Here is a 16,905-nt window from a genome sequence, read left to right on the forward strand (position 1 = left end):
TAAAGTTTTCAGATCGAGACCCTTTACATGTATTGGTCACTGAATCCTATGGATATAAATCCTCTCCTCAGGATTGGCCTAATCCATTTTTCAAAAAATCAAATTTTCAAAAAGATAAAGATTCCAGATCGGGACCCTTTATTTGGTAATGATCGCCGAATCTTTTGGATATATATCTTATTCTCGAGATTGATCTAATCCGTTTATCAGAAAATCAAAATTTCAAAAAGATAAAGTCTTCATATCAAGTCTCTCTACATGGTAATAGTCGCTGAATCCTATTGATATAGACTCTCTCCTCAAGATTGGTCTAATCCATATTTCAAAGTTTTTAGAATTTCAAAAAAAGAAAAGTTTTTGACCGGTTCTTTTTAGATTTAGACCTACTCCTCAAGATTGGTGTAGTCCATCTTTCAAAATGATCATTGATTTTCTTCTTTCTCTTTTGATAAAACCCTATCCTAGGTAATGGTTAAATTTGTTTTTTCCTTTCTCGATCTCTTCGTAAAATTATCGTATATGCTTGAATTGTTTTTCCTCTTTATCTTTAAAATCCGAACAAAATTAATGTCTTTATCTTTAACTATCTTTTAATATTATAATATGGAAAGCCACAATTTCATATTATCTAACAAAATTAAGTAAAAGATGGACAACTATGAACACATGATCTTGTCGAGTTGAATAAAATTTATTTTCAAAATTCAAAAAAGTAATAAATAAATAATAGATAAATAAAGATGGATGAAATAAAGTTTTTGAAACGAAAAATTAAAAAATGTGAAAAAAATTAATTAAAATTATAGAAAAAAATCATTTTAAACTTATTTTTTGTTCAAACTTTTGTTAAAAAATGATATTAACCCATGTTTACATTAGCACACCTATTTTTTCTATTCTTACAACCCATTTTCTTCTTTCCAAAGGCACAATCCTCAACTTTGCTAAATGTCACCCCTAATTTTCTACTTTCCACCCTCCAAAACCCTCAGCGCCGCATAACATCTGCTTTCATCTTAAACCCTAACAGACTCTCGCGCAGACGGGGATGGGGGAATTTGACTCGCGTTTTTTACACACTGGACCCAAAAACAGGAGACCATTCACTCAACCCTAACGCACTACTCCCACGATACAGAGGGTGCTGAGCGAAAAAAACCCACAACAATTTTCTTCCTCTCGAACCCACAACAATTTTCTTCCTCTCGAACCCACACACAGAAAATTTCACTACCAATCTTCATCCTCACTCTTATAACCAGCACGCACAACGGCCGTCATCTTCCAACACTGGAACGAACACACACATCGATACACACTACGAAGGAGAGGAGACGCTACCAACGAGAGTGCTTGCGTTCTCGTTGAAACGGGGCAGAGTCGCACTCGCCGCCAGTTCGTGATCATAGTTGGAAAACCTTCAGCGCCGCTTTTTGTCATCACGATAGCCATTGGAGTCGTCGTCGCGGCGCATCCCTGGAATCGTCTCCAACTTGCGTCCTAATCTCCCGTAGTTGGCGCCGCTGAGGTTTTTTCTTTTCACTCTCTTCCCGTCGTTCCCTGTTTCGTTATGCTTTTGGATTCATTGCTTGAATTTGGGGTTTCATTCTGAAATTGATAACGGTTTGGTTGAATATTATTATGAGCTGTTGAGGCCAATTTGTGAGGCTAAGGTTACTGATTAGCTTGGAGTGGGCATTTTTTGTTGAAAATCGTATAACCTATGTGTGCCCTTTATGATTTTGAGTTTAAAATTGATTCTGTTTGGGGTTTAGATGTGCTGGATTGGTGTTTTGGTTCGTGTTTCGGCATGAGTTTTCTGATGGTTATTGGTTTTGTTTCAATGCGATTCTGGTTTGAGTTTTTGATGCAATCTCTTTTGTGCCACGAAATTGGTGTATGATTAGATGAGGTGTTGATGATGTATTGGCTGCTAGTTTCTTTGGTTCCTTCGTATGTTTCGAAGGAACTATTTGTGGATGTTCAATATAATTGTAATGTTGGAGTCAATGCTGCAGTGTATAATGACTGGTTCAACATTTTGATTAGGCAGAGAGTAAGGCACCTGATGCTGTTTCTGTTTAGAGAACTTATCCATGGTTTGAGTCGGATTAGTTTGAGTTTCTTGTGTATGTGAAGTTTACAATCTGTTTTAACATTTGATATTTAATTTGTTTGGCTTCACTCTATCCTTTGGACTTTTAATTTGCAATATTGAACATGAATTCATTCCAAATTTGAGTAGGTATTTTGTATTAGGATGCACTCCATTTAGGTTCCAAATTTGTATACCAATAATGAATAAGGGTATGTTTTTACAGTGGCTGGCGGTACCTATATTTTAATTTGAGTCTATAACTATTTTATCATTTCTGACTTATTTGGATCTAAAGGTAATTGAATTCATAGTTTAAGGATGGCAATTTTGGGGTTTTTAGTTTACAATTTTGGTTTGAATCTGAGTTTATGCAGTATTTGATTATGTTTATGAAATCTAATGAAGATTATGAGCAAGTGAATAATGAGTTAAATTTTGATTCGTGGTAGTTTAAATTTCGTTTAAAATGCTTAATTGTAGAAATATTTAAGTGTCATAAGATATTGGGATATAAATTCATTGTTTGTCCTGAATTTTCTTGAGTTTTATGGGTATTGTTTCTGAATTTTGAACTCATTGTTGAGTGTATGTAAAATTGGCAAGGTACTCATATAATAAATTGAAGTAGGGGTGTGTGGCTTTGTGATTAAGATTGGTACTCATAATTGATGCTTGTATGGAGCAATGAATTTGATTATATTAGGGGTGAGCTCGTGTTTTTTTTTTCCTTTGATAATTTAATGATGGGTTTGTGGTTGAAAATTTGTTAAATCCAACAATTGGGATCCGCAGAACTGGGCCATAGTGACAAACATTCACTAGGCTCTAGTTTTGTTAATTTCCTTATTCTATATGGTTTGAGGTTTGTCTATAAATTTACTAGTATATTAAGTCCAACATTTCTTTTCTCATTTATTTATTTATATTTTTTAATTTCATACTTATACTTTTTAAAATGTTTTGGATACCTTTAAGGTCGTCTGCATCATTTGGTATTAGACTCTTCTATCAAAATTTGTAAAGACAATTTTTTAAGGATGTTTGTTTGGTCGTCTGTCATCTGACATCCTATCAATTAAGGTCTAAATATTTGTATGGTCATCCGCATCGTGTGGTATTTGACTCTTTTACCAAAATGTCTAAAGATGAGCCCTTTTGGGTGTTTGTATGGCGGTCTGCTCTTGACATGCCCACAATAAAGATATGAGTATTTGTGTGACAGTTCGCTTCATCCTAGTATTCATACCTTTTCTTCTCTTAAAAACTTTAAAAAGTATATACTATTTTCAAACATTAAATATCAACATTTTCACTCAAACTTTTACGAAAAAAAGAATTACATGAAAAAAGAACTATGTAACCCTATACAATAGAGATATATAGGAGCGAGAATTATCCTTGTTGGACCCCCCTAAAACCTAAAAACTATTTTGGTTTCTTTAGAGGGTTACTTTCTTATTATTTTTAGGGAAATTTAAGCATTTTGAAATCCACATCATTTTTGCTTTTTTAATTAAAGATATCACATTCGGGTGGGTGCGTGAGGTGTTAATACCTTCCCTACGTCTAATAGACCCTTAGACTCAATATGGATTTCGTAAATCGGAAGATCGTAACTCGGATCATAAGATTCTACAAATTTCATTATCACTCAAAATTCATAACTAAACTTCATAATAGATGAAATAAAAGAGTACATCATTAGGTGCAAACACAACATCCTAGCTATATAGGAGTAACAACATAATAATTCATCTAAACTAAATAATCTTCTAAGTTAAATTCATATTCTTCTAAGTTAAATTAATATTTCAGAGAGACCTTCAACTCCATCATTTCCATCTCCTAGACCACTCAAATCATCCATATCTAAGTCTTGACTATGTAAAGTTTCATCCTCTTCAAGTGGAATCAAGTTTTCATCCAAATCCAATGCTTCATTTTGCTCATGCTCATCTTCCATAATCCACTCTTCATCAGATGAACAATCATCAATGTTAATTTGAGCTGGTTTTCTTGTTTGTTTCTTCTTTACTAATTTTGAATTGGCCATAACAAAAACAACATCAATCATTGTGCTTTGCTTTAGCCTATTTCTTTTCTTTGTATGGACCTAAAAAAATGCAAAGTCAAATATGATAAGCAAGCAAGCACTAGACTAGGAATTTATTATAGATATATTCTAACATCAACTTACCGTCTCAAAGGAACTCCAATTACGCTCATATCCAGAGGAGCTACATGTCAAGCTCAATACATGAATGGCAAATTTTTGGAGTTTAGGATACTCATCACCATAAGACTCCTACCAATCTGCTTGAGTCTTTAAATTAATTGACCTAGTAGCCAAGGGACAACCAAAACATTTTGCTTGTTTTATGAAATCATCAATTTAAACATCAATGAGAGTTTGTTCATCCTCATCCTCCACCATCCTAGTTATACATTCCATCAAACCATGTTTCACTTCCAAATCTGCTTTAAATCTGGGACGATAATGCATTTGAGGGTTAAAAAAATAGCTAGCAGCATGCAGGGGCCTATGGAGTTGCTTGTCCCACCTTTCATCAATGATGTTCCATAAAGGCAAATAACTAACCAAAATACATTGCATTGAGTTAGTTTTTTGTTTTCCATTAACAAAAGAATATAGATAGTTAGATGACTAATACCTTTTTTTTGACAGCATTGAAAGCCTTTTGAATCTTCTCCTTTGCTTGGTCCCTTGCTTCATAAATGAGTCCCATGGCTAACTTTTGATCCGAATCAACCAACCAAAGCACTTCAATTTAAGGCAATGCACCCTTCAAACAAGTTATTATATTCTTCCAAAATTCCTTTTCTAAAACAACATCTTCAACAATTTTACCATCAGTGGTTTTAGAAAACTTTGTAGACTTCCACTTCAATTTAAGGCAATCCACCCTTCAAACAAGTTATTATATTTTTCCTAAATTCCTTTTCTAAAACAACATCTTCAACAATTTTACCATAAATGGTTTTAGAAAACTTGGTAGACATCCACTTATTGCTAGTAGACATTCTAATCATCCTAAAGTCAGGTACGATGTAGCGAAATGAGTAATACCCGACCTCACTAAATCTCTTCCTTTCGTGAAATATTATAGTAGAAAAATTAGAGAAGATCTCAAATAGATAAAGGTAGTAATTTTTTTACCTTTTGGAATTGTCTTCTCATTAATGGGGATCTTCGCTCATAGTCCTCGAACATCAAGTCAACACAATGTGTAACAACATTGTCCAATATAGCCTGCATCTCTTTGTCATCAACATTTGACTAGTTGGCTGCATTATCTGTGACCAAGGTTGTCAAACTCGAGAGTTTACGTAAACTCGTGAGAGTCCAGTAAACTCGAATCGTAAACTCGTAAGAGTTTACTTCACATGAAAAAAAAATTATATAAATAATATCTTAATTCAAATAGGTCCATAAAATTATATAGCTTAAAAGTATTTAAAATAAATAAATTCATACAAATACCGTAAATCATAGATTCAAATATCTGTCTAATCCTCTAATGATATCATCATCTTCATCACCTTCTTGATAAAACATGTGCATTTTCAGACATAATGGTCTAAATTTTCACTACAAAATTAACGAATAAAAAAATATCATTCAATGGTGCAGTGTAAGTGTGACTGTGTTCGACCCAAAGCTGAAATAAATTCAAACACTTAAACAGTGCACTGCAGCTGGGAATAAGTGAATAACATCTGCCAATAGAACACCCAAACCTAGGAACCACACTCGTGAACCTCGCTCTATTGAGAACACGTAACAGCGGGATGGTTGTCGACGGCCACCCACCGCGACGGCAAAGCGAGCAAGGATGACGGTAGGAGAGTGGTCGATGGGGAGTGCGAAGGCCGCAAAACTACTCGCGAGCAAGGACGAAGGCTACAGAACTGCTCGACGGTTGTTGATGGCTGCAGAAGTGCTCGCGATGGCCATAGGACAGGTCGCGATGGCCACGGAACAGGTCGCGACGGCCATGAAAGGGGTTGCGATGGCCACAGAACGACTCGCGACAACCACTCGACCCCGTTTCGATTTCCAATTTTTTCCCCTTTTGAACTCGCGAACTCGCTGAAAACTCGCGAGTTTGAACGATTCCGGCGAGTTCATTCACGAGTCCACCGATTCTGCTTCAAAACCGAGTTTGCTTGCGAGTTAACTCGCTGAGCATGACCACTCACGCAAACTCGTCCGAGTTAACGAGTTAACTCGCGAGTTTGATAACCATGTCTGTGACAACTTGAATGACATTTTCTTCTCCCACCTCTTCAACAATGTTATTCATCATCTCAAAAACTTTCTTAGCTGTCTTAAATATTGCAGATGCATCTATGGACTTCAAAAACACAATTCCCTTTGGGCTGTTGACAAAGAAGTTTATTGTTGTCCTTCTTCTAGTCATAATAGTACATCCTGTTTTTTTTTTCATTCATCCGTATGTGCTTGTAAAGCAAGGCATGTATTTTGAACTTCCTCCTTCAAATATTTAACTCTAAGAGAAGCACCATTGCAACTGCGAGGGACTGTCTCATGAGAATTGTCGCTCCCATACGACTTGCGATTTACAACAGTGATCCCACACGATCTGTGAAGATCGCGAGTTTTAAGTGAAGTGAGATTGGAGTGGGGGACGAAGATCGTAGACTCGTAATCACGTTTTTGACATGATTTGTTACAGGTTTTCCATAGTTTTTCCAAAATAAATTATGGGCCGACTCCTAAATTTCATTTTTATTTTAAAATACTATTTTTTCGAGTTTGTTGTCCCATCATGCGATTTAGGTTGCTACAATCTTATACCACAAATGCTTACATTGGACAAGGCTTTTATTGTAATGTATCCATGATTTCCTTTTAGAGAAATTAATCTACGTGCTAATTTATGATGGCATGGACAGTTAATGTCTTTTGGGTTACATCTATGCTCTGTGTATTTCTTTAGCCAGAAGCTGATCTAAAAAGAAGTTAGCTGATTTTTCTGATTTCTAAAGAATTGGATGATTTTTCTGATTTCTGGAGAAGCTTTCACCTTTTTATCTAGTGACACTCAAATCCTCTGATTCTTCATTATCCATGCTACTAATTTCAAATAAAAGTTGTGAACATCAAATTCATGCTTTCATGATGTTTAAAAAATACATGGTCATACAAGTTCTTTTGTTAGTGTGTGTATTTTGACCCCCTTTTACCTTCCGGTTAGTCTTCACCATAAGCCTACTCTATTCTCTACTCTGATTTTCGTGTCCTCAGTAAAAAACTTTGATTATTATTGTTATTATCTTTGTTTAGTGATTAACAATTGTTGAGTGCTTCGTGGATTATTATTGTAGAATTTAGCTTAGTATGTAGTTTTGCAATTTCTTTGTTGACTTCTTCATCTTCTTTTGTCTTCTCAGTTCCAACTAATCGAATATGACTCGCGGTATAAAACATAGGAAGAAAGCCAAGAGCAAAAACAAGGTTAAATCTCCTTCCCTATTCAAAGCTTATTATTATTACTTTTATTATTATTATTATTTTTACTTGCTTCATTATTGGCTTTTGAGGACAATTTTCATTGTTTCTCTTTATTTTTGTTTAAATTTATGGAAAAAATCAGGGCTCTAAGAAAGAGGGTGGGTCTTCTTCATCTTTGGCACCACAAATTCCTGTGAAGGTGTGGCAACCTGGGGTGGATAAGTTAGAGGAAGATGAAGAGCTTCAGTGTGACCCTTCTGCTTACAATTCTCTTCATGCTTTTCACATTGGATGGCCCTGTTTGAGGTCTTTTTCCTGGCTCTTATTTCTGTTCAGTCATTTGTGTTTTTGTTTTTCTGTTTGAATCAGAAGTGAGAAAAACATTGAGCTTCTTTTGATAAACTAACTTGTTTGTCTTTTTCTTGTATTGTTGTTTTTGATAATAATGAAACCATAAGTTCCTTTCGAGTTGACATTGCAATTCAATTGAGAATCTTGGCCAACTTTACTTGGGCATTTGCTTTACTTTCTGATTAGTATCGGTAATCTTCTATTTTTGGTTGTCATCAGTAAGTAATCTTCTACTTATGTTTTGGGACTTTTGACAGCTTTGATATTCTACATGACTCTCTGGGCTTGGTTCGAACAGAATTTCCACATACAGTATATTTCATGGCAGGGACTCAGGTCAGTGTTGTTTCTTATATTTGTTTTTGTTTGAGGATGTTTCATTATTCAAATTGAAGGTGGTTAGTATTCATGAGCAATATCACATGGGGTAGCATATATTAGGCTTTGTGGTTATGAGAGAACTTTTCCTTTAGAGGACTTGAGTTTTGAAAACAATTATTTTTCTTTATTGTAATAGGTAATTATTTCAAGAAGAGTTAATGCATAGCAACTAATAGTTATTTGGTCCACTTGCTTTGCTTCCTTTGTCTTTTTTCATTTTGCTTCTTTTCATTGAGAAACTCATTTTATGGCAATGCATGAAGCACAGGCAGAGAAACCTTCTTGGAATTCTATTGGAATTTTTAAAGTATCACATATTTCTGGAAAGAGACGGGAACCAGTACCTAAAGTTGAAACTGATGACTCTGGAATGGATGGTGAGGATAGTGATGATGATGATGATAGTGAGGAAGAAGATAAAGATGTTGCTCAGGGTCCCAGTTTGCAGGTACATTTCTCTTCATTTTAGTATTTATTGTTTCATTTGTTCACTGCTATAGATTTGATTATTCTATCCTTTTCATGCTTTTGTTAACTACAGCTAAGGAAGGTTGGACACCAAGGATGTATCAACCGTATACGCTCAATGCCACAAAATCCCCATATATGTGCAGCTTGGGCTGATACCGGTCATGTACAGGTTGGACTTTTAAACCCTTTGATTTGATTTTCTAATTTGTCATAAATTTCAAGAAAACGTTTCCTTGTGTTTATGGAATTAAAAATTAGGGCAAATTCATGTGATTTGGCAATTTTCATTTTGTTATGTGATAAAATGAATGAAAGTAAAATTGCTATTTAATGGAGAACTGTTGTTTCATAGTCATATCGACTTTGTTTTAAGACAGTGTAATGCTAAATGTTCACGAAATGACATGTGGCTAAGGCTATGATTGACTAGTATCTTAACTCCTAGTATTTTATGGTTTTGGTTGCTATTCTGAGTTACTCTACAAATTCGGTTTTTAGTTTTCTGAGATGTATTGATTGGACCTTGACTAAGGAAATACTTGGTAAAATTGAATCTCACAAATTTTTAATTCTTGAAGAAATTGTTTCACCCATACAAGTTCACAAGTGGGAGACATCATTACTCTATATTCTACTTGAGCACTAGATTTGGCAACCACATTTTGTTTCTTGCTTTTCCAAGAAATAATGTTTCCACCAATGAGAACATAATAACTTCTGGTGGAGTGTCTATCCATAGTAGATCTTGTCGAATCAACTGCACAATATCCATAAATTTGGGTATATTTTTTATATTTGTTCAATAGACCTTGCCCTAACGTCTTTTTGAGGTATCTTAAGATGTAAATGATAGCATTCAAATGATCAATACAAGGATTTTGCATAAACTGACTAACAACACCCACTGCATAAGATAGATTAGGTATAGTAATAGTGAGATAGATAAGTTTCCTAACAAGCCTTTTACATCTCTCTGGACCCGAGAGAGGTTCACCTTGGTTTGCCAGTAATTTTTGATTTGGATCTATAGGGCAATCTACAATCAGTCACACATGTTTCTTCCAAGATATCTAAAGCATATTTCCTTTGAGAAACTACAATGCCTTTCTTTGATTGAGCCACTTCATTGCCAAGAAAGTATGTGACTCCCAAGATCTTTAGTCCGAAAGTGATTACATAAGTGTTCCACACAAGGTATGGCAATAAAAAGTTGAATGATCTGACTTACTATGCTCATTCCAAAAGTTTGAACGTGACTAAATTTTCCATACCATGCACGAGGAGATTTGTCCGGGGATGCTAAACATGACATTGGCGGTCTAGTGCATAGATAGTAGAGTACCCTTTGTTCATTCCTTCACTAATCAGTTGACTTGTACTGCACTCTTGTATAATAAAAGATGGTATAGGTGAATTAGGCTAATCATAAGAATTTGATTTATTTGGAGACTTTGAACAATGGTAGAAGGAATGATGCTTACAGACATGTAATATCTTTTAGTGTTGGTTAAATAACATCAATACCTTTTTGAAGACTCGAATATCCTAAAAGACACTTTGGAGGTGGGGATGCTAAACATGACATTGGTGGTCTAGTGCATAGATAGTAGAGTACCCTTTGTTCATTCCTTCACTAATCAGTTGACTTGTACTGCACTCTTGTATAATAAAAGAATTTGCATCGAAGGTTATAGAACAATTTAAAGACTGAGTTAATTGACATAATGAAATTAGGTTAAAAGGACAGTGAGGGACAAAAAGAACATGCTTTATGTTCAAAGATGAAGAAAGGGAGATTTGACCAATTCCTTGAGAGGTAATATCTATATTAAATACCTATTTTAACTTTAACATAATTAAATTTCTTAAATTCTTAAATTATTATTAGCAGATATGGTTAAACATTCTGGAGTGTATTTTCTATCTTCTCTTTTAATCAGAAAATGTGTGTACCGTTCCCAGCGATGCCTTCTTTTTAGTATATAGTCTGATACTTGAGAACAATTTGTAGGTCTGGGACCTAAGCTCTCATCTCAACGCTCTAGCTGAGACCGAAACAGAAGGTGTTCAAGGAGTTGCAGCAGTTTTTAATCAGGACCCATTGCATAAATTTAAACACAAAGATGAAGGTTATGCTATAGACTGGAGTCTTCTTGTTCCTGGAAGGCTTGTATCTGGTAATCTTTAGTTCTATATTTTTCAGTTTATCTATATTTTATTTATTTTCCCCTGGTATGTCGTCATATTTTGTGATATTTGTGATATTAACCTTGACAATGATCTTCATTTTAAGGGGATTGTGATAATAGCATTTATCTGTGGGAGCCTACATCTGCTGGAACATGGAATGTTGATAATGCTCCATTTACTGGACATTCTGCTAGTGTTGAAGATCTGCAAGTACGTGTACTAATATGCAAGGGAATAGTTGCTCTTGTATTTTCAGTATAATATATTGTGAATACAATCTCTCACACATTACTAGTTTGCTTTTATTTATAAATTTGATAGTTGTAATGTTTAATTAATCCCTGCAGTGGAGCCCTACAGAACCTCACGTTTTTGCTTCTTGTTCTGTGGATGGAAATATTGCTATATGGGATATCCGTTTGGGGAAGTCACCCGCTGCATCTTTTAAGGCACATAATGCTGATGTGAATGTCATATCATGGAACAGGTATTGATTAATACATAATTCTATGGTGTTCCATGAATTGCCATTCTAGCTCTCTTCTTTATTTTGTGTGCTATTGTACTGAACAGGTTGGCTAGTTGTATGTTGGCCTCGGGAAGTGATGATGGGACTATTTCTATTCGTGATCTCAGACTGCTCAAGGTATAGGTATTTATCATAACGATTATAAAGATGTTTTCTTATGTCGATGGTTTTCTTATGTCGATGGTGTTTCATGTTATATGTTATGTTATACCCAGCTTCCTTGTGTTCCAGTGGGTATATTAAATCATTATTTCTAAACCTGTCATCTGACTTTCTTTTCCCTTTTTTCGTTATCACATTCATCTTTTATCTTTCATTTTTATACCTGTAAATCCATCTGAAGGACTGGAAGATGCATTATGGAATAGAAATATTATTGTGGGAATATGATTTAGAAAGTAACTTTCACGATGTTTGATTTGTTTCAGCTTATTGTTTTACTTTTTATTGTTATTAAAGCTGACTTGAAAGGAGCATTCATTTATGGGCAGGAAGGAGATTCTTTGGTAGCACATTTTGAATACCACAAGCACCCAATCACATCCATTGAATGGAGTCCACATGAAGCCTCTTCATTGGCTGTTTCATCTGCTGATAATCAGCTTACGTAAGTTCAACTTATTATACTATTTAGTGTGTGTTTGGTTGGGTCAAATTGATGTAGAATTGATTATAATTGATTTTCTAACGCAGAATTGGTACATGTTTGGTTTCCAAAATCAATTAAAGGGAAAAAAATTCACGTTGAATGAGAAGTAACTAATTTTTGTTTCTTCGTAGAATCAATTCTCCAAACTGAACCAAACACACCCTTAGAGAGATAGAGATCTGGTGGTAAAATGCTTAGTTGTTTTTTTTTTAATCTTTAAGAAGTTTTATTACCTTTCACACAGAATATGGGACCTTTCATTAGAAAAGGATGAAGAAGAGGAGGCTGAATTTAAAGCTAAAACCAGAGAACAAGTTAATGCTCCTGAAGATCTGCCTCCCCAACTATTGTTTATTCACCAGGTAAGTCCAAATGCTCAACTCTGTTTATCTGAATGGTAGAATCAACTCCCGGATTAACTGTTCATTCGTTTATTTTTCCTTGAATTAAAACAGGGACAGAAAGACCTGAAGGAATTACATTGGCACGCGCAGATTCCTGGAATGATTGTTTCTACAGCAGCAGATGGATTCAACATACTTATGCCTTCAAATATTCAGAGTACACTGCCATCAGATGGTGCTTTATAAGACACTCGCCAAGTTTTCAAGACAACCGGTTACAAGTTGGATAACCTGTTTTTGGTGCAATCACCACGACTCTACTTGGAATATTGGAGAAAGTTTCTTTGTACTCTTTTTTTTTTTGCTTTTGGTTCTTATTGTTTCTTCTTTGCCCATGCTTTAAGTTTTGTGGATTATCTGCGTTAGCTTGGTATGCTTCACTTGATTTTGATGCAATTTTCGTGTATGTTGTCTAAATTGTTGCTGATAGTAAGGTTAGAATGGAAACAAACAGGCTAATTTAGCCGAATGTTTGTTTATTATACCCGTCTTAATTTCATCATTATATTGATAAGGAATTTTGATAACTAGGATGTTAAATTTTAATGTGAACTTGTGTGATTCTACTGTATAGATTTCAGGTTAATTGAAATATTAACATTGATTGGGGCATATTGGTGGTTTTGTTAAGATCTCGAATATGTATGGGCTCTCCGTAATGGGGAAGTCTAGTCTGGAGTTATTTTTTTCAAGAGCCACAGTTTTCAAATGCACTTCTAAAACTTCAAATTTTAAATTTTTCTTTGTTGTATTAAATCACAGTGGATGGAGATTGTTACTTTTGGTGTTGTAATGTGGCTTTTCTGACAAGTTTCATGGGGGTGATACTTGGAGTGTACAGTGAACATTGGCTTCTTGGATTCGTGATGAAGTAAAGATAGAAAAAGAAGGGAACATTTAAGTTTGGGATATCGATCTGCAGTTTTTATTTAGTTTCCAATTTTTTATATAATTTGAGATTGTACAATCTTACGTTCTCTAAGATATATGCAAAACATTTCAGTTCCAAATTATCTAATTTAGAAGTCAGAATCATGTGATATATGCGAACCATTTTGACTTCCAAATTATCTAATTTAGAAGTAGGATTGGATTGTTAATTTAGATGTTAAAATTGATTTTTAAATTGTACAATTTAGATTAAAATTTCTGAGTTTAAGTTTATTTTAAATTATATAATTCATAAATTAAATTTGATTTATAAATTTTGCAATCTATAATATATATGAAATTTTGGAATATATTTTAGATTGCACAATCTAACACTTGTATTATATAATGCGTCGCTTTTCAATTTCCCAATCCAGAATACAATTTCAAGTTTTATATTGTGTAATTTGAAATATAATTTTTATTTTAGATTACTCTTACCATGAAGAATTTTTGCAACTTGAATTGCAATTGAGACTAAAAATACTCCAAAGCATGTTAAATTTCAAAAGTATACATTTTGAATTGTGAAGTAACATTTTTGAACAACCAATTCAAAATGAAATTAAACATAGTAGTCCTAGTTGATTTGGTGTTCCATTAAAATTGAGTTTTAATTAAAAGTGAAAACTTTTAAATTATTTACAGAAAATTTAATTATATATAGTGTCAATTAAATTTTAGTATGTTTAATCATGTCTCCTCATTTACTTCCTTACTAAATAAAAAAGTTAACTAATCAAAGTAAAGTTTTGACTAATTTTAGTTAAAGTAATTATTTTTAATTAAAGTAAAATCTTAGTTATTGATAAAAAAATTCATTTAATCACATAAAAGTTTTTAAATTAAATGATATAATCTTAATTAAATTTAAAAATCTTTAAATTCATATAATCAATATGCATATAAATAAAAATACCTCTTTAATTAACTATAATACAAAAATCATTACTTTCTACTTGATTTAGAATAAAAAAAACATGAATAAATGAAAATTCACAATAATAATAAAAAAGAACAAATAAAATATTTCAATTCTAACCTCAAAATTCATGGGGTGGTATATATCATGAATGAAAGAGAGATGTGGAAAGAAAATGAGAAATATGGTAGATGACAGTCAAACAAAATTAGAGTTGTTAACGATTTCCTTTCTACTTTCCCTATGTCTCTTTATATAAAACTTGGATTGGATCTTTTTTCTCTTGAAATTTTTTCTCTGGTAATGTAATATCTCCATCCCTTGATATATTCCATGTTACTTTTAAAGTCTTTAATAAACAAATTTTAGTATGGACAAAGTTATTCAGTATAACGATATTATCATATTTCGATTTATTTCAGTACCAAAATTTTAATTTTATGTGAAATACATTAATTTTTAAGTTAATTGAATACTTTAAATTTTACTAATTATGACATATATTAATAAAAAGAACTTGGAAGCCCCTAACCGTGAGGTTTATGTGAAAGGTTTACCAGACAAAGGAGATGATGACTTTTATGGTATTATCCACCACATTTTTTAGTTGAAATATACTGAGTAAAAATATTCTTCTATTTTATTGTACATGGCTTGATCTTATACCAAATAGTGGCACACAAATTCGTTCATAATATAATATTGTAGAAATCAAGATTATTGGAAAATATTCTCTATATGAGCCATTCATTCTTGCACAAAAAGTTAGACAAGTCTACTTGTCCCTTATCCTTCTACATTTACAAAATTTCATGGTTGGTGTGTTGCAAGCTATAGAAGAATTGCTTTATCAAGCTATAGAAATACCAACTGTTGTACCAGTTGCATCAATTGAAAAATTACAAGGCTTTATTGACTTCACATTGCATCAATTGAAAATTTACAAGGTTTTGTTGACTTCACAATACTTGAATTAATGTCATCGAACCAAGAGATGATGATGACGAAGATCAACATGATTCCCATAAAGAGGATGAAGAAGACAATGAAGAACGAGACATTGACAATATAGATGATTAATTTAGGTTTATATGTTATTTATTTGCAATTGTATTTTATTCATCTTAGCGTCGACTAGTCAATGCTACCTCTATAATTATTTTATTTTATTTTATTCATTTGTGTCTCTTGGCCGACGCCATATGCCACTCAAACTAGCAATCGTTGGTCGACACATCTAAGGCTAACTTTGAGGATTTTTTTCGTGGGTTTCCTTTAGAGTTTTGTAGTGTTTATTTTTGCATAACACAATACTAGTACCCTTTTATATAATATATTTTTCTTTTATTCTTGTTGTTTTTTGTTATTATGGTAAGAAAATGTATTAATACAAGACTCACTACTAGAGATGACAAATAAACCTGCCCCCATGGGTATTGTACGAACCCGTCTCCGTTGGACGGGAAATCCCTGCATTGACTTGTTATGGGGAATCCCTAACTTTTTTGATTGGGTATGGAAATGGGTATAGGATGTACATATCCATCCCGTCCCCGCTAAATCCCCGTGTGTATATATATATATATATATATATATATATATATATATATATATATACACACATATATGTATATATACATATATACATATATGTATATATACATATATACATATATGTGTGTATATATATACATATATGTATATATGTATATATATATACATATGTATATATACATATGTATATATGTATATATATATATATATATATATATATGTATATGTATATGTATATACATATACATATACATATATATATATATATATATATATATATATACATGTATATATATATGTATATTTATATATATATATGTATATATATATATATATATATTGTAAATAAACCTCAAACTCGTCCCTGTTTTGATAGAGAATCTCCGCATTGACTGGGTATGGGTAATACCTGAAGTTTTCAATTAGAGATGGAGATGAAGATGGGATATACATATCCTTGCCTAAATACCCATCCCCGTTTAAATTACTAAAATATCTATAATTTATTAGGTAATTTTATATATATATATATATATATATATATATATATATATATATATATATATATATATATATATATATTACTTATATAGGCATAGTTGGTCTAGTTATGTCTAAGTTGTCTCTAACTTTTTTTTTTTAAATATATACAAATGTAGGTGCAAGGAGTAATTAGTGGGTTGTCCAAATAAATGACACATGGAGGTGTTGAGTGAGCGCACGAAAGACAATTTTGTTCATACATTGATTGGACAAGTCTAACAACACACATAAGATGAATTTGACAATACACTTATTAGACGAGTTTTACATTATATATATATATATATATATATATATATATATATATATATATATATTATACAAGTCTATCAACACTAAAAAAAATATGAGTCATTACATACATTGATTAGGCAATTTTAGGAATA

General features: G+C 32.8%; 1 protein-coding gene across 1 annotated transcript; it reads left to right on the forward strand.

The window, feature by feature from the left end:
• Nucleotides 1–1,018: 1,018 nt before the first annotated feature.
• LOC114178218 (protein HEAT STRESS TOLERANT DWD 1-like) lies at nucleotides 1,019–13,097 on the forward strand. The gene is made up of 13 exons (XM_028064001.2): nucleotides 1,019–1,528; nucleotides 7,535–7,598; nucleotides 7,738–7,901; nucleotides 8,204–8,282; nucleotides 8,596–8,775; nucleotides 8,869–8,967; nucleotides 10,810–10,975; nucleotides 11,092–11,198; nucleotides 11,336–11,475; nucleotides 11,562–11,634; nucleotides 12,009–12,124; nucleotides 12,411–12,528; nucleotides 12,622–13,097. The coding sequence occupies exons 2-13, from the start codon at nucleotides 7,551–7,553 to the stop codon at nucleotides 12,754–12,756; spliced, it is 1,425 nt and encodes a 474-aa protein (XP_027919802.1). The 5' UTR covers nucleotides 1,019–1,528; nucleotides 7,535–7,550; the 3' UTR covers nucleotides 12,757–13,097.
• The last annotated feature ends 3,808 nt before the right edge of the window (nucleotides 13,098–16,905 follow it).

Source organism: Vigna unguiculata, chromosome 3 (assembly GCF_037176805.1).
Source record: "Vigna unguiculata cultivar grain cowpea cultivar isolate G323 ecotype 2 chromosome 3, ASM3717680v1, whole genome shotgun sequence".
Classification (NCBI taxonomy): Eukaryota; Viridiplantae; Streptophyta; class Magnoliopsida; order Fabales; family Fabaceae; genus Vigna; species Vigna unguiculata.

What these genes read in the sequence shown, in the direction of transcription:
- LOC114178218 (XM_028064001.2), top strand. Translation starts at nt 7,551, where the DNA reads ATGACTCGCGGTATAAAACATAGGAAGAAAGCCAAGAGCAAAAACAAG. An exon ending in AATGTCATATCATGGAACAG is followed by an intron (nt 11,476 to 11,561) that starts GTATTGATTAAT and finishes TGTACTGAACAG; the next exon opens with GTTGGCTAGTTGTATGTTGG. An exon ending in AACTATTGTTTATTCACCAG is followed by an intron (nt 12,529 to 12,621) that starts GTAAGTCCAAAT and finishes GAATTAAAACAG; the next exon opens with GGACAGAAAGACCTGAAGGA.